The following is a 19,034-nucleotide window of genomic DNA, read 5'->3' on the forward strand; positions in this document are numbered from 1 at the left end:
GGTGGGGGGGCCAGCAGGGGCCAGCTCAGGCCACCCAACCCCAGCCCCCAGCACCCGCTTTAGGGACAAAACCACGGGGGTTTGGGGCAAACCCTGGTTCGGGTTCCTACGGGGCCCGGGGTGGGGGTGGGGGGAACTGATGCCCGGGGTGGGGGACAGGGGACAGGGGACAGGTCCCTCACTGGCGTTGACGAGGACGAGGGCGCTGAAGAGGGCCACCTCGCTCTCCGAGAAGTGCAGAGCGCAAAGGCTCTGGGCGAAGTCGAAGATGGAGCCGATGAGCTCGTGGCAGCCTGGGGGGAGCCCTCGTCACCGCCCGGGTCCCCCCCCCGAGGTCCCCTCCCCTCGGTGTCATCTTCCCCCCCCCCCTCCAACACCCCGTGTCCCCGGCCCTACCCAGGGATCGGAAGAGCTCGGCGCCCGCGTACTTGCCCTCGAAGAAGACGGTCCGGTTGTCGGAGTTGAAGGCTCGGCACATGCGCACCAGCACCACCTCCATGGCGCCTGCCACCCCCCCGGCGGGGACGGGGACGGTGGCACCGGGGACACGGGGCCCCCGCGGATGCCGCTGCTCGGGGCTGGGTCGGTGCCCCCGGCCCTTGAGGGGGTCTCACCTCCCCGGTGGGACCCATGGGATTGTCACCCTCCCCCGTGGGACCCATGGGACTGTCACCTCCCAGGTGGGGTCAGGGTGGCCCTTGGGGACTGTCACCTCCCCCATGGGACCCATGGGACTGTCACCTCCCAGGTGGGGTCAGGGTGGCCCTTGGGGACTGTCACCTCCCCCGTGGGACCCATGGGACTGTCACCTCCCAGGTGGGGTCAGGGTGGCCCTTGGGGACTGTCACCTCCCCTGTGGGACCCATGGGACTGTCACCTCCCAGGTGGGGTCAGGGTGGCCCTTGGGGACTGTCACCTCCCCCGTGGGACCCATGGGACTGTCACCTCCCAGGTGGGGTCAGGGTGGCCCTTGGGGACTGTCACCTCCCCCGTGGGACCCATGGGACTGTCACCTCCTCGGTGGGACCCATGGGATTGTCACCTCCCAGGTGGGGTCAGGGTGGCCCTTGGGGACTGTCACCTCCCCCGTGGGACCCATGGGACTGTCACCTCCCAGGTGGGGTCAGGGTGGCCCTTGGGGACTGTCACCTCCCCCGTGGGACCCATGGGACTGTCACCTCCCAGGTGGGGTCAGGGTGGCCCTTGGGGACTGTCACCTCCCCCGTGGGACCCATGGGACTGTCACCTCCTCGGTGGGACCCATGGGACTGTCACCTCCCAGGTGGGGTCAGGGTGGCCCTTGGGGACTGTCACCTCCCCAGTGGGACCCATGGGACTGTCACCTCCCAGGTGGGGTCAGGGTGGCCCTTGGGGACTGTCACCTCCCCCGTGGGACCCATGGGACTGTCACCTCCCAGGTGGGGTCAGGGTGGCCCTTGGGGACTGTCACCTCCCCCATGGGACCCATGGGACTGTCACCTCCTCGGTGGGACCCATGGGATTGTCACCTCCCAGGTGGGGTCAGGGTGGCCCTTGGGGACTGTCACCTCCCCCGTGGGATCCCATGGGACTGTCACCTCCTCGGTGGGACCCATGGGACTGTCACCTCCCAGGTGGGGTCAGGGTGGCCCTTGGGGACTGTCACCTCCCCCGTGGGACCCATGGGACTGTCACCTCCCAGGTGGGGTCAGGGTGGCCCTTGGGGACTGTCACCTCCCCGTGGGACCCATGGGACTGTCACCTCCCAGGTGGGGTCAGGGTGGCCCTTGGGGACTGTCACCTCCCCCATGGGACCCATGGGACTGTCACCTCCCAGGTGGGACCCATGGGACTGTCACCTCCCCCGTGGGACCCATGGGATTGTCACCTCCCAGGTGGGGTCAGGGTGGCCCTTGGGGACTGTCACCTCCCCCATGGGACCCATGGGACTGTCACCTCCTCGGTGGGACCCATGGGACTGTCACCTCCCAGGTGGGGTCAGGGTGGCCCTTGGGGACTGTCACCTCCCCAGTGGGACCCATGGGACTGTCACCTCCCAGGTGGGGTTGGGGTGGCCCTTGGAGACTGTCACCTCCCCCGTGGGACCCATGGGATTGTCACCTCCCCGGTGGGGTTGGGAGTGGCCCTTGGGGACTGTCACGTCCTGATGGGACCACACCAGCCCTTGGGACTGCCACCCCCATGGGGCCATGGCACTCTGTAGGGATTGTCACCTCCTGGTGGGACCACAGCATTCCATCGCCTGGGGACACCAGGCAGGCTGGGGAGATGGGGACCGCAGGGACTGTGAGGCTGGGGACAGGGGGACAGGGGGACCCCGGAGGTGGGGACAGGGGAGGTGGTGGCCCTGGGGGAGGGGACAAGGGGACAGGGTGGCCCCGTACCCCGCTTTGAGGAGGACGATCTGGTCGTTCTGGCAGAGGTCCATGAAGCCGCGCAGGCGCTTGGCGAACTCCACCACGTACTGGATGGCCTCGGTGATGCGCCCGGCGCAGCGCTGCCACATCTCCTCCGTCGACTGCCACCCGCCCCGTGTGACACCCCGTCACCCGGCCGTCGTGACACCCCGTCACTCGGCCGTCACACCCCGCCCCCCTGAACCCCACACCCCCTCCAAACCTTCTGCAACGTCCCAGCCACGTCGGAGCCGTGGGCACCAGGCCCTCGGCGTGCTCTGGGTGCCCTGGGGACCGCGGCGTCCCCTCCCCTGTCCCCACCCCGGTGGCCTCACCTTCTTCTGGTAGGCGCAGACCTCCTCGCGGAGAAGGTGTCCCAGCGCCGGAGCTGCAGGTCCTCGGCGCGGGTGCTGGCAGTCTCGCGGTACGACTTGAGGACGTTCTGGGTGAGGTGCTCTGCGGGGGACGGGGGCTCGGGGACGGGGACGGGGACAGGGCAGGCAGCCCTGGGCCATGTCCCCAGTGGGCAAGGTCCCACCACAATCTGGCAGCCATCAGTGACGGAGGCTGGTCCCACCACCACTGAGCACCCATGGGTGATGCATCCAGGTCCCACACCATAGAGCACCCATGGGTGACAGAGCCCAGGTCCCACTACCATAGAGCACCCATCAGTGATGGAGCCTGGTCCCACCACCATAGAGCACCCATGGGTGACAGAGCCAGGTCCCACTACCATAGAGCACCCATCAGTGATGGAGCCCGGTCCCACCACCATAGAGCACCCATGGGTGACAGAGCCCAGGTCCCACCACCATAGAGCACCCATCAGTGATGGAGCCCGGTCCCACCACCATAGAGCACCCATGGGTGACAGAGCCCAGGTCCCACCACCATAGAGCACCCCTCAGTGATGGAGCCCGGTCCCACCACCACAGAGCACCCATGGGTGATGGAGTCAGCTTGCCACCATGGAGCACCCACGGGTGACGCGGTGAGGTCCCACCACCATAGAGCACCCATGGGTGATGCACCCACGTCCCACCGCCGTCTGGCACCCATCAGTGACGGAGCCGGGTCCCACCACCGTTGAGCACCCACGGCTGACGGAGCCATCTCTCCACCAGGGAGCACCCATGGGTGACAGCCCCAGCCCCACGGGCACGTGGCACCCAGGGACTCACCGATCTCCAGGCCGAGACGGTGTGGGTGACTCCAGGAGGCTGCTGACAGTGGCGGGGGGGTAGAACTCGGGGCCGTCCCCGTCTCCATCCGGACCCCGCGTGGTCCCCTCCAGCCCGCCCGGGCTGTCCCTTCCGCCGCCGGCCCGGCCCGGCCCTCCGTGGTGCCGGGGGGGGTCAGGGGGTGTCCCCGGCACCCCGTCAGCCCGGGGGGGACGGCGGGGGTCCCCTCGGCCGCCCGCTCCCGCTGCCGCTGCTCCAGCTGCTGCTGCACCTCGGCCTGCAGCCGGTCCCGCTGCTTCTTGGACATGCGGCCGAACTTGACGGCTGCGGGGGAGAGGCGGCGCTGGGGGACACGCGTGACACGTGTGTCAGGGACAGGCGGCGCTGGGGGACACGCGTGACACAGGCATGACGGGGAGAGGCCAGCGCTGGGGGACACGCGTGACACGTGTGTCAGGGACAGGCGGCGCTGGGGGACACGCGTGACACAGGCATGACGGGGAGAGGCGGCTCTGGGGGACACGCGTGACACAGGCATGTTGGGGAGAGGCAGCGCTGGGGGACACGCATGACACAGGTGTGTCAGGGAGAGGAGGTGCTGGGGGACACACGTGACACAGGCGTGTCGGGGAGAGGAGGCGCTGGAGGACACGTGTGACACAGGCATGACAGGAGAGGCAGCGCTGGGGGACACGTGTGTCGGGAGAGGTGGTGCTGGGGGACACGTGTGACACAGGCATGACAGGGAGAGCAGCGCTGGGGGACACGCGTGACATGTCGGGAGAGGCGGCGCTGGGGGACACGCGTGATGTGTTTTCAGGGAGAGGCAGTGCTGGGGGACACGCGTGACACAGGCATGACGGGAGAGGCAGCGCTGGGGGACACGCGTGACACGTTGTGTCAGGGAGAGGAGGTGCTGGGGGACACGCGTGACACAGGCATGACGGGGAGAGGCGGCACTGGGGGACACGCGTGACACGTGTGTCAGGGAGAGGCGGCGCTGGGGGACACGCGTGACACAGGCATGACGGGGAGAGGTGGCACTGGGGGACACACGTGACACGTGTCGGGGAGAGGCGGCGCTAGGGACACTCATGATGTGTTTTCAGGGAGAGGCAGTGCTGGGGACACGCATGACACAGGCATGACGGGGAGAGGTGGCACCGGGGGACACGCGTGACAGGCATGACGGGGAGAGGCAGCGCTGGGGGACACACATGACGTGTGTTGGGGAGAGGAGGCGCTGGGGGACACGCGTGACACACGCGTGTCAGGCAGAGCGTGCGCATGCCACCGGCCCAGCTGCCCGCGACCTACATAGCCCGTGGCACCGGGGCTTTCCGGCCCCACGCGTGTGCCGCCGGGGCCCCCCCCCCCCGCTTCCTCCGGGGGCACCCACGGCCCCTCCGCTTCCTCCGGGGACACCGTGGCCCCCCAGGGTGTCACACTGTCCCCGCGGCCCCCCGACACACCTTGCGGGGGGGGGGGGGCACAGCGGGGGCGATGGGGATGGGGTGTACCCAGGTATGGGGGGGGGAACACCCAAGTATGGGGAGGGGATGCACCCAGTTATGGGGGGGGGACACCCAGGTATGGGGGGGGACACCCAAGTATGGGGGGGGGGAATGCACCCAGGTATGGGGGGGGGACACCCAGTTATGGGGGGGGACACCCAAGTATGGGGGGGGGACACCCAAGTATGGGGGGGGGAATGCACCCAGGTATGGGGGGGACACCCAGGTATGGGGGGGGGAATGCACCCAAGTATGGGGGGGGGATGCACCCAGGTATGGGGGGGGTTACACCCAGTTATGGGGGAGGGACACCCAAGTATGGGGGGGGGGATGCACCCAGGTACTGAGGGGGGATGCACCGAGGTGGGGGGGGGGGTGCAGCCAGGTATTGGGGGGGTGAACTCAGGTATTGGGGGGTGGGGGGGGGATGCAGCAGTTATGGGGGGGGGGGGGATGCACCCAGGTGGTACCCGGGTGGTACCCAGGTGTATGGGGTGGGATGCACCCAGGTGCGGGGGGGGGGGGGGGGGAACACCTAAATATAAGGGGGGGGGGATGCACCCAGGTATTGGGGGGCCGGGGGGGGGGGGGTGGGGGGGGGCTGCCACCGTGGCGGGGGTGACGCACCGTCGCGGGACATGCCGAGGCGCAGGCACTTCTGGAGGCGGCAGTGCTGGCAGCGGTTGCGGCTGGCCCGGTCGATGGGGCAGTTCTGCTGGCGGCTGCAGGCGTAGCTCAGGCTGCTCTGCTGGCTGCGCCGGAAAAAACCCTGCGCGGGCAGGGGGTCACCGTCAGGCCGGCACCCCAACACCCCGACACCCCAGCATCCCAGCACCCTGACACCCCGACACCCCAGCATCCCGGCACCCCGACACCCCAGCACGCCAGCACCCCCAACACCCTGATACCCCGGCACCCTGACACCCCGGCACCCTGACACCCCAGCATCCCAGCACCCCGACACCCTGACACCTCAGCATCCTGACACCATGGCACCCGGCACCCCAGCACCCAGACACCCTGACACCCCGACACCCTGACACCCCAACACCCTGACGCCATGGCACCATGGCACTCCAGCATCCTGACACCATGGCACCCTGACACCCCAACACCCCAACACCCCAGCACCCTGACACCCCGGCACCATGGCACCCCAACACCCTGATGCCCCAGCATCCCAGCACCCCGCACCCCGGCACCCTGACACCCTGACACCATGGCACCATGGCACTCCAGCATCCTGACACCCATGGCACCCCGACACCCCGGCACCCCAACACCCCAGCACCCTGACACCCCGGCACCATGGCACCCCAACACCCTGATGCCCCAGCATCCCAGCACCCCGCACCCCGGCACCCTGACATCCTGACACCATGGCACCATGGCACCCTGACACCCCGACACCCCGACACCCTGACACTCCAGCACCCTGGCAGCCTGACACCCATGGCACCCAGCATCCCAGCACCATGACACCCCAACACCCTGACACACTGACACCCCGACACCCAGCACCCCGACACCCCAACACCCTGACACCACGGCACCCCAGCACCCCGACACCCTGACACCATGGCATCCCGGCACCCCAGCACCCCAACACCTCAGCACCCTGGCACCCCAGTACCATGGCACCCTGACACCCCAACACCCTGGCACCCTGCTACCCCAGTACCATGGCACCCTGACACCCCCAAACCCTGACATCCCCAAACCCTGGCACCCCAGCACCGTGGCACCCTGACACCCTGACACCCCAGCACCCCAGTACCCCAGTACCATGGCACCCTGACACCCCAACACCCTGGCACCCCAGTACCATGGCACCCTGGCATCCTGACACCCCAACACGCCAGCACCCCAGTACCCCAGTACTGTGACACCCTGGCACCCCAACACCCTGGCACCCTGGTACCCCAGTACCATGGCACCCTGGCACCCCAGCACCCTGACACCCCCAAACCCTGGCACCCCAGTACCGTGGCACCCTGACACCCCGGCACCCCGGCACCCCAGCACCCTGGTACCCTGGCACCCTGACACCCTGACACCTCGGTACCATGGCACCCCGACACCCCGGCGCACCTTGCAGCCCTCGCAGGTGATGACGCCGTAGTGGATCCCCGAGGATTTGTCCCCGCAGATCTTGCAGGGGATGATCTCGATGTGGGCTGCGGGGGGGAGGGACGGGGTGGGCACCCGCCCCGAGGGACCCCCGGGGAGGGGGGTGGGTGTCGCGGCCCCTCGGGGCACGCGTGGCACCCGCGGGACTGTGTGTGCCACCCCTGTCCTCGCATGCATCCCCCAAGCTCACGTGTCCCCTGCGGGACCAGGTGTCCCCTAGGGGCTCAGGTGTCCCCTGTAGGACCCTGTGTCCCCTATGGGCTCCCGTGTCCCCCACGGGTTCACGTGTCACCACATGGGTTCACGTGTCACCACACGGGCTCCCGTGGCCGCTGTGGGCTCCCGTGTCCCCTGTAGGCTCACGTCCCCCGTGGGCTCCCACGTCACCCTGCGGGCTCCCGTGTCCCCGCGGGGTTCCCGCGTCACCCCCTGGGCTCCTGAGGACCCTACGGGACCCCGTGTCCCCTCTGGGACCCCGTCTGCCACCCGCGTTCCCACGGGGACCCCACGGGCTCACGTGTCCCCCATGGCCATCGGTGTCCCCTGTGGACCCAGATGTCACTTAAGGGCTCAGGTGGCCCCGTGAGCCCGCCGGGTCCCCTTGGGCTCTCGCAGGGTCCCCATGGGCTCCCGCGGCACCCCACGGGTTCCGGCATCGCCCGGGCGCTCAGGGCCCCCCCCAGGAGCCCGTGGGTGCCCCCGGGCGTCCCCCGCGGCCCCCGTGCAGGGTGGGCCCTGCCGGACGCCGGGGGCTGCCGAAACCGCAGCGGCAGCGAGCGCCGGCGAAGCCACAACTGGGACATGGCCCCACCTTGCAGGAAGGCGCCCGCCGCCCCGGCGCAGCCCGGCACGGCACCGGCACGGGCGGCACGGCACTGGCACAGCCCGGCATGGCACCGGCACGGCCCAGCATGGCCCCAGCATGGCACTGGCATGGCCCCAGCATGGCCCCAGTGGGCAGGGGGCCATGGGGTGCCGTCACAGGGATGGGGGGCACCTCAGCCATGGGAGTGGGGGACACCAGGGCTGGGGTCACCAGGGCTGGGGACAACGGGGGTGGGGACACCGGGGATGGAGACATCAGGGATGGGGTCATCGGAGATGGGGGCATCGGGGCTGGGGAGACCAGGGATGGGGACATCAGGGCTGGGATCACTGGGGATGGGGACACCAGGGATGGGGACATCAGGGATGGGGACATCAGGGATGGGGAAACCAGGGATGGCGTCACCGGGTCTGGGGACAACGGGGGTGGGGACACCAGGGATGGGGACATCAGGGATGGGGAGACCAGGGATGGCATCACCGGGGCTGGGGACAACAGGGCTGGGGACACCGGCGATGGAGACATCAGGGATGGGGACATCGGGGATGGGGAAATCGAGGATGGGGACATCGAGGATGGGGACATCGGGGCTGGGGACACCAGGGCTGGGGAAATCGGGGATGGGGACACCAGGAGTGGGGACACCAGGGATGGGGAAATGAGGGGACACCAGAGCCAGGGAATGTCTGAGCTTGAGAGGCCACCAGAGCCAAGGGACACCGGGAGCTGGGGGACACCAAGGGTGGGGACACTGCACCCGGGGTGGGGGGGGACACCCCAACCCCAGAGATGCCCCAGAGCCCCCAGGAGACCTTCTCGTCCTCCGACTGCCACCGGCTTGTCACCCTCCGCCCTGCACACGCTTGCGCACGTACACCCCCGGCCGTGCCCCCCTCGCACACGCTTGTGCACGCGGGCACGGCTCCCGCACGCCTGCAGGCACTCGTTGGGGCAACGAGGGTGATGGGGGGGTCGGAACGGGGGGGGGCGACGCCCGCTGGGACACGCCGGGCCACGGGCGGCCACGCGCGCACCCCCTCGGCGCGACGCCAAAGGCCCGTGGCCGAGCCGCCGAGGCTTGGGCCAGGCCGCCGCGGGCTCGCGCGCGCGCGCCTTCGCGCGTTCACGACCGCTCGGGCACGGGCTCACGCGCGCCCCGTGCCCCCCCGCTCCCCCCCCCCCCCCCCGCCCCAAACCCTGGGCACGCTCTCGCCCGCCGGCCGCCGCTCCTTCACGCGCGCACACACGCGTGCAGCCGCCCGCACCTCTTCCTCCCGAGGCCGAATCCGCTTCGTCGGCTTTTTCCACCCGCCCCACTTTTGGGGCCCCCCGGGGAGGTGGTGGTTGGGGGGGGGGGGTGGGTTTGGCCGCCCTCGCATCCGGGACCCCCGCGTCGGCCCCAGGGGTGAGGTGGGGTGTCGGGGTGGGGGGGGGGTGTGGGGGACGACGACGACACCCTGGGAATTCGGCGCTTTGACTCAGCCCCGCGCCCCGGCACCCACATTAGTCAACGGTGCCGGCGCCGGCGGCTGCCAGGAAGCGCCGCTTTCGGGTGCTGCTCCTGCCGGGAACCGGCGGCGAGAGGTCGCCGAGGTCTCGGCCGGCTCCACGCCTCCCCCGGCACCCGTCGCTCCCACGGCACCCACCTGTCGGCACCGTGGCCCCCCCGGGAGCCCGACGGAGGTGTGGGCACCCACTGGCACCCGCCAGCCCCAGCGGAGCCCGTCGGGACCTGGCAGCACCACCGGCACCCACCGGCCCCACGGGCACCCAACAGCAGCTGTCACCTCCACCAACATTCACCAGCACCCACCAGCTCCATCAGCACCCACCAACATCCCACCAACATCCCACCAGCACCCACCTACATCCCACCAGCACCCACCAACATCCAACACCCCACCAGCACCCACCAACATCCCACCAGCACCCACCAACATCCCACCAGCCCCATGAGCACCCACCAGCACCCACCAACATCCCACCAGCACCCACCAACATCCCACCAGCCCCATTAGCACCCACCAACACCCCACCAGCACCCACCAACATCCCACCAGCCCCATGAGCACCAACCAGCACCCACCAATATCCCACCGGCACCCACCGACATCCCACCAGCCCCATGAGCACCCACCAACAACCACCAACATCCAACACCCCACCAGCACCTGCCAACATCCCACCAGCACCCACCAGCCCCATGAGCACCTACCAGCACCCCACCAGCACCCACCAGCTCCCACCAATGTCCACCAGCACCCACCAGTACCCACCATCTCTACCAGCACCCATCATCTCCACCAGCCTGACCAGCACCCACCAACCCCACAAGCCCCTACCAACATCCCACCAGCACCCACCAGCACCCATCAGCCCCATCAGCTCCCACCAGCACCCACCAGCACCCAGCATCACCTCCACCAACACCCACCAGCGCCCATCATCTCCACCAGCCTCATGAGTACCCACCAACATCCCACCAGCACCCACCAGCACCCACCAACCAGCATCTCCACCAACACTCACCAGCACCCATCATCTCCACCAGCACCCACCAGCACCCACCAGCCCCACGGGGACCCGCTGGCACCCATCAGCACCCACCGCCCCCAGGGCGGGGGGACAACCCGGCGCTCCCAACCCCCCTGGCGCGGCATCACGGCAAAACATGCCATGACACGGGCAGACACGTCACGCCACGGGCCGACACGCCATGGCACGGGGTGGGGGGTGGGGGGAGGGCACCCCGTCCCCGGCGCCCAAGGGTGCCGCCGTCCCCGCCTCAGTTTCCCCAGGGCCGGGGCGGGGGGGGGCTGCGGGTGGGGGCGGCAGGGGAGCGGGGCCACCTGCGTGTCCCCGTCCGTGTCCCCGCCGTGTCACCTGCGCCAGCCCCGCGCAGCTGCCACCCCCCGCCACATCTGAGGGCGAGCGCCCACCCCGCAGGTGCTGGGGGGCACCCAGGGGTGCTGGGGGGGGGGGAGGGACGTTGGGGTGCTGGGAGGGGGGGGGCCGCAGCTGCGGCTGCCGGGGGGGGGCAGGGAGCTGCCCGGCGCCACGGCACCGCCGCCGCACGCCGCAACGTGCCGTAACACGCGCACAGGCCCCGCGAGACGCGTGCACCGCCTGCGACACGCGTGTGCGCCCTGCGACACGCGTACGTGTCACCCCGCGCGCGCGGACACTCGGAGCCCCCGTACGACACCCGCACGCGCCGCCTTGCGACAGGGGCGCGCACGCCGTACCACGCGTGTGCCCGCAGCTGTACGCGCCGTAACACGCGGGCACACCCAGCGACACGCCGGCGACGCGTGCGCCGCCAGAGCGGCATGCCGTAACACGCGCGCACAGACCCCCCGCGGCGCGTGCACACGCAGTCACACGGCCCTCGCCGCGCCCGGGGCCCGTAACACGCCTGCGACACGCACGGCTGCGCGGTAACGCGTGCCAGCACGTCTGCATGAGCCGCAAAACACGCGTGATGCTGACACACGCTGACACACGCTGACACACGCAACACCCCCCGTGCCCCGGCAGCACCCGGTGCCCTCACATGCACACACGCGCGCACACGCACACACACGTGGGCACGCTCCCGCGCACGCTCCCAGGCGTGTCTGCAGGCGTGTGCGTGCTCCCGCACGCGTGCGCGGGCAGGCTCCAGCACGCTCCCACCCCCTTGCACACGCACCTGCCCCCCTCCCACACGCGTGCGCATAGGCGTGCACACCCCTGCCTGCTCCCGCACGCTTGCACACACGCGGGCGCACCCTCGCACGCGCACACGGGCTCCTGCGTGCCTGCACGCACCGACCTCCCCTCTCGTGAGCTTCCACGGACTGCACACGCGTGTGCACGCCCCAGCGCGCTCCCACGCCCTTGCACACGCGTGTGCACGCCCCAGCGCGTTCCCGCCCGCCCGCCCACGGACACGCGCACCCCCGCTCCCGCACATGCCCGGCCGCCTCTCACCCGCCACCCCGGGGCTCGCGCGCTCCCACACGCGTGCACACACGCGTGTCCCAGCCGCACACGCGCCCCCGCCCGCTCCCCCCCGCCTTGCACACACGGACACCCCCTTGGTGCCCCCCTGCCCCACCGCCTTCCCCCGCACCCCCGCGCCCGCACACGCGTGTGCCCCGCGCCGCAGCCCCCCGGGACGGGCCTTACCTCGCATGGCAGCGGCGGCGGCGGTGGCGCGGGCGGCGCGGCCGAGCGTTATAAGGGCGCCGGGGCCCCCCCGGCATCCTGCCCCCCCCCCCGGCATCCTGCCCCCCCCGGCCCCACGCACTGGAAATTTCCGACTTTCCACGGCGCGGCCGGGGGGGAAACTGAGGCACGGAGCCCCTCCACCCGTCGTGACCCCGGTGACCCCGGGCGAAGCGCAGCGGGGACCCAGGCGGCCGGGCGGGCACCGGCCCCACGGCCACAAACGCCCCCGCGGCGGCTCCGACACCCCCCGGGCCCCACAGCGTCCCACGGCACCCCGAGGCGCCCGGTTCTGGGGGGCAGGGATGGGACCTATGGGGACCCTGATGTCCCCGGCTTTGGCGTGCGGCCGAGGGACCCCACGGCACCCCGATGTGCTCAGCCCCGGGGCGCACTGGTGGCACCCCGGGGGACCCCGGTGTGCCCGGCTCTGGGGTGCAGTGGTGGGACCCCGCAGCACCCCCATGTCCCCAGCTCTGGGGTGCGGCCATGGAACCCCATGGCACCCTGGTGTGCCCGGCTTTGGGGTGCAGCAATGGCGCCCCAGGGGACCCCAATGTCCCCTGCCCTGGGGTGCAGCCGTGGGACCCCACAGCACCCCAACCTGCCTGGCTTTAGGGTGCAGCAATGGCACCCCAGTGTGCCCCGCTCCGGGGTGCACCCGTGGGACCCCACAGCACCCCGATGTCCCCAGCTCTAGGGTGCAGTGACAAGGACCCCACGACACCCCGATGTCCCCACCTTTGGGGTACGCCCACGGGCCCCCCGGCGCCCATGGGGGTTCAGGCGCTGCCGGATCGTGGGGGAAACTCAGCCCCCCCGGCTTTGGCGAGTGCCACCCGGGCTCCGGGGGTCCCCACGGCCACCTGGCCATGCCCCGTGTCCCCTGTCCCATGTCCCCTTTCCCGTGTCCCCCGTCCCCTGTCTCGCTGCCGCAGCCCCGGGCTCCATCTGCCCCCCCGTTGGCCCCGCCCACCCCCATTGGCCCCGCCCACAATCCCTAGAGGCCCCGCCCAACCGTATTGGCCCCGCCCACTCCGTGACTCCGCCCACCCCAAGCCCCGCCCCCCCGCCGCGGCCCCCCCCCCCGCGCCCACAGAGACACCGGGGACACGCGGGGACATCGGCAGCGGCTGTGATTGTCGTGGGGGCCCCCCCCCCAACCCCGCCAGGGAAAGCGGGGTGGAGGGGACACGGGGGCACCAGGAGGGGACATTGGGGTGACACGGGGTGATATGGAGGTGATATGAGGGTGACACGGGGGGGGGGACCGTAGGGGGGGGCACAGGGTGACACGGGGACACACAGGGGTGACACGGGGTGACACAGGGGGGACATGGGGGTGACACAGAGGGGACACACGGGGGACCAGTGGGGGGGCATGGGGTGACACAGGGGATGGACAATGAGGGGGTGGACCAAGGGGGTGACGGGGTGGCTTGGGGGGGACCTTGGGGGGTGATATGGGGGGGGACACAGGGGTGACACGGGGGTGACCGGGGACGGCTACTGTCTCCCGTCCCCGTCCTGCGCCCGCAGCTTGATGGGGTCCGGCTGGATGAAGAGACCTGGAGCCAGGGGGGAGGGGGGGGACACGCTGGATGGGTGTCCCCGTGCGTCCCCCCCGCCCCCGCCACCCCCGGGGGGTTGTCCCCAGGTATGTCCCCGTCCTCACCGGTGGCCCGGGCGTGCAGCGTGTCCCCGTCAGCATCGCGGACCTGGCAGGAGAGGAAGACCTTGCGCCCCTCCAGCCGCTCGGTGCGGCCCTCCACCAGCAGCACGGCGCCCAGCGGCACGGGGCTGGGGGGACAGGGGGTCAGTCCCCTCCCTGTACCCCCCTCCTCCCCCCCCCCCACCTTGGGGACACCCCCTGGGGACACTCCACTCACGCCAGGTAGTCGATGCTGAGGTTGGCCGTCACCACCGGCCCGGCCACCGCCAGGGCGCAGGTCCCCAGGGCGCTGTCGATGATGGTGGCGATGGCACCGCCGTGGGTCAGGCTGGGGAGGGGACACGGGGTGAGCGCCAGCGCCGGGGATGGGGGTGTGACACGGCGGCGGTGACGGTGACACTCACCCGGGGTGTCCCTCCAGGTAGGGCCCGGGCTGGACGAGGCAGAGCAGGCGGCGCTCGGCGGCGTTGAGGAACATGGCGTATTCGAAGCCGTTGCCGTCGCCCTCGATGGCACGTGGGAAGAGCCGCGTGTCCCCCGGCGGCGTCCCCTGCGCCGGCGGTGTCACCCCCCCGACGGTGGCGCCGTGCTGGCGGGCGCGGCGGTAGGAGGGCAGGCGTGCCCAGGCCCCGCCGGCCGCCATGGCCAGGAGGCGGCGGTAATGGCGGCGCATGGCCGCGCTCCAGCCCCCGTTGGGCACCGCCAGGTCACGGGGGGGCTCCGGGGGGGGCGGGGGACGGCGGGAGGGGACGGGCGGGGCCGCGGGGGGGGCGGCCGGTGGAGACCCCCCGCCTCAGCGCCAGCAGGGTCTGCCACATGGGCCCCGCGGGGACGGCGGTGATGTCACACCTGGTCGGTGAGGTCACTGGTGATGTCACGCCCGGCCGGTGGGGTCACTGGTGAGGTCACACCTGTTCGGTGGGGTCAGAAGTGATGTCACACCCAGTTGGTGAAGCCACTAGTGACATCACACTTGGCTGGTGGGGTCACTGGTGATGTCACGTCTGGCAGGTGGGGCCAGCGGTGATGTCACACCTGGTTGGTGGGGTTGCTGGTGATGTCACGCCCAGCTGGTGGGGTCACTGGTGACGTCGCACTTGGCTGGTGGGGTCACTGGTGATGTCACGTCTGGCAGGTGGGGCCAGCGGTGATGTCACACCTGGTTGGTGGGGTCACTGGTGAGGTCACGCCTGTTCGGTGGGGTCAGAAGTGATGTCACACCCAGTTGGTGAAGTCACCAGTGACATCACACTTGGCTGGTGGGGTCACTGGTGATGTCACACCAGGTGGTTGGGTCAGAGGTGATGTCACACCAGGTCAGTGGAGTCACTGGTGATGCCACACCTGGTGGGTGGGGTCGGCGGTGATGTCACGCCTGGTCGGTGAGGTCACTGGTGACGTCACGTCTGGCAGGTGGGGTCAGAGGTGATGTCACACCCTGTCAGTGGTGTCACTGGTGATGTCACACCTGGTTGGTGAGGTCACTGGTGACGTCGCACTTGGCTGGTGGGGTCAGAGGTGATGTCATACCTGTTCGGTGGGGTCACTGGTGATGTCACACCTGGTCGGTGGGGTCACTGGTGATGTCACACTGGTCAGTGGGGTCGGCAGTGATGTCACGCCCGGCTGGTGGGGTCACTGGTGATGTCACACCTGGCTGGTGGGGTCGACGGTGCTGTCACACCCGGCTGGTGGGGTCACTGGTGATGTCACACCTGGTCAGTGGGGTCGGAGGTGATGCCACGCCCTGTCGGTGGGGTCAGAGGTGACGTCACACCCGGTCGCTGCTGCTGCGGGGCGGTGGTGTCACGCGCCATCACCGGCCCCGTCGGTGATGTCACGCCCTGTCAAGGAGACCCGGTGCTGCCACACCGGGAGCCGGCAGTGATGTCACTCGCTGCCGTGATGTCACTCCCAGACGAAGGCAGGGGCAGTGACGTCACTCCCGGTGCTTCCCCCCCCCCCCCCCCGCGGGACCCCAGCGGGGTCCAGGACAGCGGGGTCAGAGGTCAGAGGTCAGCGCCGTCCCCGTCCCCCCCCCGCCCCCTGACGCCGCGCCCCGCGCGCACCCCGCGCTCGCGCTGACCCCGCGCCAGGCTCCGGACGCGGCGCCCGTGGCGAAGCGGTCACGGCGGCCACGCCCACTGACGACGTCACGCGAGGGGCGGGGCCTCCGCGGCTTCCGTAGCCGCCCCGGCCCGCGGGAGCCCTATGGACCCCTACGGGCCCCTGTCGCCCCCCCCCCCATGGACGCCCAGAGGCCCCTATAGACCCCCATATGGCCTCACGGAGCCCCTGCGGACCCCCTATGCCCCCCTATAGAGCCCCTATAGAGCCCCTATAGACCCCCAAACCGCCCCACACAGCCCCTATGGACCCCCCATACACCCCATAGGCCCCTATAGACCCCCCTGCAGCCTCACACAGCCCCTACGGATGCCCTATAGACCCCTTGCGGACCCCTATAGGCCCCTATAGACCCCTGTACTGCCCCACACAGCCCCTACAGACCCCCTATAGACCCCTGTAGAGCCCCATACCGCCCCAAGGGACCCCCTGTAGACCGCTATAGACCCCCATGGGACCCTGTAGACCCCCAAGCCGCCCCACACAGCCCCTATGGACCCCTATGCAGCCCCTATAGAGCCCCATACAGCTCCTGTGGACCCTATACAGCCCCATACGGCCCCTACACACCCCTAGGCAGCCTCATACAGCCCTATACAGCCCCTACGGACCCCTATAGAGCCCCATAGGTCCCTACAGAGCCCTGCCCTGTCCCACCCTAAGGGACCCCCTATAGACCCCCATACTGCCCCGCACAGCCCCTATGGACCCCCTATACACCCCGTGCAGCCCCTATGGACCCCTAGAGACCCCCATGCAGCTCCTATAGATCCCATACCGCCCCACACAAACCCTATAGACCCCTATACCACCCCATGCAGCCCTATACAGCCCCTATGGACCCCCTAGAGACCACCATACAGCCCCTATACACCCCTATGCAGCCCCATACAGCCCCTCCAGACCCCCATACACCCCTATACAGCCCCTGTGGACCCACATACAGCCCCTATAGACCCCTGTGCAGCTCTCTGGGGCGTTACAGCCACCTTATACCTCTCTGTATAGTGGGCCTTACCGCCGTCTATACGTGCCTATACGGCCCTCTGCAGGCACCACAGCTCCAAACCGCCCTATGGCTGCTATAGGTGCCGCTATGGCCCCCTACAAACCTCCGCGGCGCTTACAGTCACCTATACAGCAACCTACAGCCCTGTGGGGGCCCTACAGACCCCCCCACAGCCCCTACAGACCCCCATACAGACCCAGGCAGCCCCTACAGACCCCCATGTAGCCCCTATAGACCCCCATGTAGCCCTGGGCAGCTCCTATAGACCCCCATACAGCCCCTACAGACCCCCAAACAGCCCTGGGCAGCCCCTACAGACCCCCATATAGCCCCTATAGACCCCCAGGCAGCCCCTACAGACCCCCATGCAGACCCAGGCAGCCCCTACAGACCCCCACGGAGCCCCTACAGACCCCCACAGAGCCCCTATAGAACCCCATACAGCCATGGGCAGCCCCTACAGACCCTCATATAGCTCCTATAGACCCCCATACAGCCCTGGGCAGCTCCTATAGACCCCCATACAGACCCTACAGACCCCCACAGAGCCCCTACAGACCCCCATGTAGCCCCTATAGACCCCCAGGCAGCCCCTACAGACCCCCATACAGCCCTGGGCAGCCCCTACGGACCCCCATATAGTCCCTATGGACCCCCATACAGCCCTGGGCAGCTCCTATAGACCCCCATACAGACCCTACAGACCCCCAGGCAGCCCCTACAGACCCTCATATAGCCCCTGTAGACCCCCTTATAACCCCTATAGACCCCCATACAGCCCTGGGCAGCCCCTATAGACCCCCAGGCAGCCCCTACAGACCCCCATATAGCCCCTATAGACCCCCGGGCAGCCCTTATGGCCCCCCCCCAGCCCCTATAGACCCCCAGGCAGCCCTTTAGATTCCGTAGCCCCCTGTGCAGCCACCCAATGGGTGCCGCAGACCTCCCCCCTGCCCCCCCCAGCCCTGGGCAGCCCCTATAGAAGCCCTACGCACTCCCCATACAGCCCCCCATAGGTCTCGTGCCCCCCCCAGCCCTCCTATGGACCCCCCACACCCCCTTATACCATTTGGTGGTGGTGGGGGGGGCACCGCACCCACCAGCTCCCACAGCTGGGGTGGGGCTGGGGGGACCCCAGGGTGACAAGGGACCTCGGGGGGACCCCAGGGGGACAGAGACCTGGTGGGGGGGGAGGCCAGAGGTGACAGGAGACCCCAGGGGGACCCCAGGGTGACAGGGACCCCAGGGGGGGACGCCAGGGGTGACAGGAGACCCCAGGGGGATCCCAGGGTGACAGGGACCCCAGGGGGGGATGCCAGAGGTGACAGGAGACCCCAGGGGGACCCCAGGGTGACAGAGACTTGGGGGGGGGGTGGAGGGACAACGCCAGGGGTGATGGGACACCCCAGGGGGACTCCAGGGTGACGGACACCTGGGGGGAGACAACTCCAGGGGTGACGGGAGACCCCAGGGGGATCCCAGGGGGACGGAGACCTTGGGGGGGATGCCAGGGTTTGACGGGAGACCCCGGGGGGGACACCGGGGTGACGGGGACCCCAGAGCGCCGATGGTGGGGACGGCGACGCCAAGAAATGACGCGGCTCCAGTGTAGTACAAAACACCTTTATTGGGGTGGGGGGGTGTCAGGGCAGCCCCCAGGGCTGGGGGGGCGGGGGGGGGGGAGTAGTATCCATGGGTGCGGGGCAGCCCCCACGTGTGGGGCAGCCCCCTGGGGTGGGGGGGGTGTGTGTGGGGGGGAAGGCAGTATCCACGGGTGCAGGGCAGGCCGCCGGGGTGTCGGGGCAGCCTCCCATGGCGGAGGGTGGTTGCGGGGGTGGGGGGGGGGGGATTGGGCAGTATCCTTGGATGTGGGGCAGCCCCCATGGATGTGGGGCAGCCCCCACACCCCCCCCGCTGGCGGGGCTGCCCTCACTTCCTGCCCTTCTGCTTCATGTGCCGCACGAAGT

General features: G+C 69.8%; 1 protein-coding gene and 1 long non-coding RNA gene across 2 annotated transcripts; both read right to left on the minus strand.

The window, feature by feature from the left end:
- Positions 1-2,136: 2,136 nt before the first annotated feature.
- On the minus strand, positions 2,137-14,259 carry LOC128903948 (nuclear receptor ROR-gamma-like). Its single transcript, XM_054187827.1, is given in 10 exon segments — positions 2,137-2,143; positions 2,385-2,518; positions 2,732-2,763; positions 2,766-2,852; positions 3,581-3,904; positions 5,722-5,863; positions 7,186-7,271; positions 13,710-13,827; positions 13,935-14,059; positions 14,149-14,259. Coding segments are annotated over 9 exon segments (966 nt in total). The 5' UTR covers positions 13,971-14,059; positions 14,149-14,259.
- A 411-nt stretch (positions 14,260-14,670) lies between these two features.
- Positions 14,671-15,794, minus strand: LOC128903949 (uncharacterized). The gene is made up of 3 exons (XR_008464311.1): positions 15,462-15,794; positions 14,967-15,369; positions 14,671-14,842 (listed from the first exon to the last, which is right to left on the minus strand). It is a non-coding gene; the product is annotated as an uncharacterized LOC128903949 (long non-coding RNA).
- Between the last annotated feature and the right edge of the window lie 3,240 nt (positions 15,795-19,034).

Source organism: Rissa tridactyla, unplaced genomic scaffold (genome assembly GCF_028500815.1).
Source record: "Rissa tridactyla isolate bRisTri1 unplaced genomic scaffold, bRisTri1.patW.cur.20221130 scaffold_774, whole genome shotgun sequence".
In the NCBI taxonomy this organism is placed as follows: domain Eukaryota; kingdom Metazoa; phylum Chordata; class Aves; order Charadriiformes; family Laridae; genus Rissa; species Rissa tridactyla.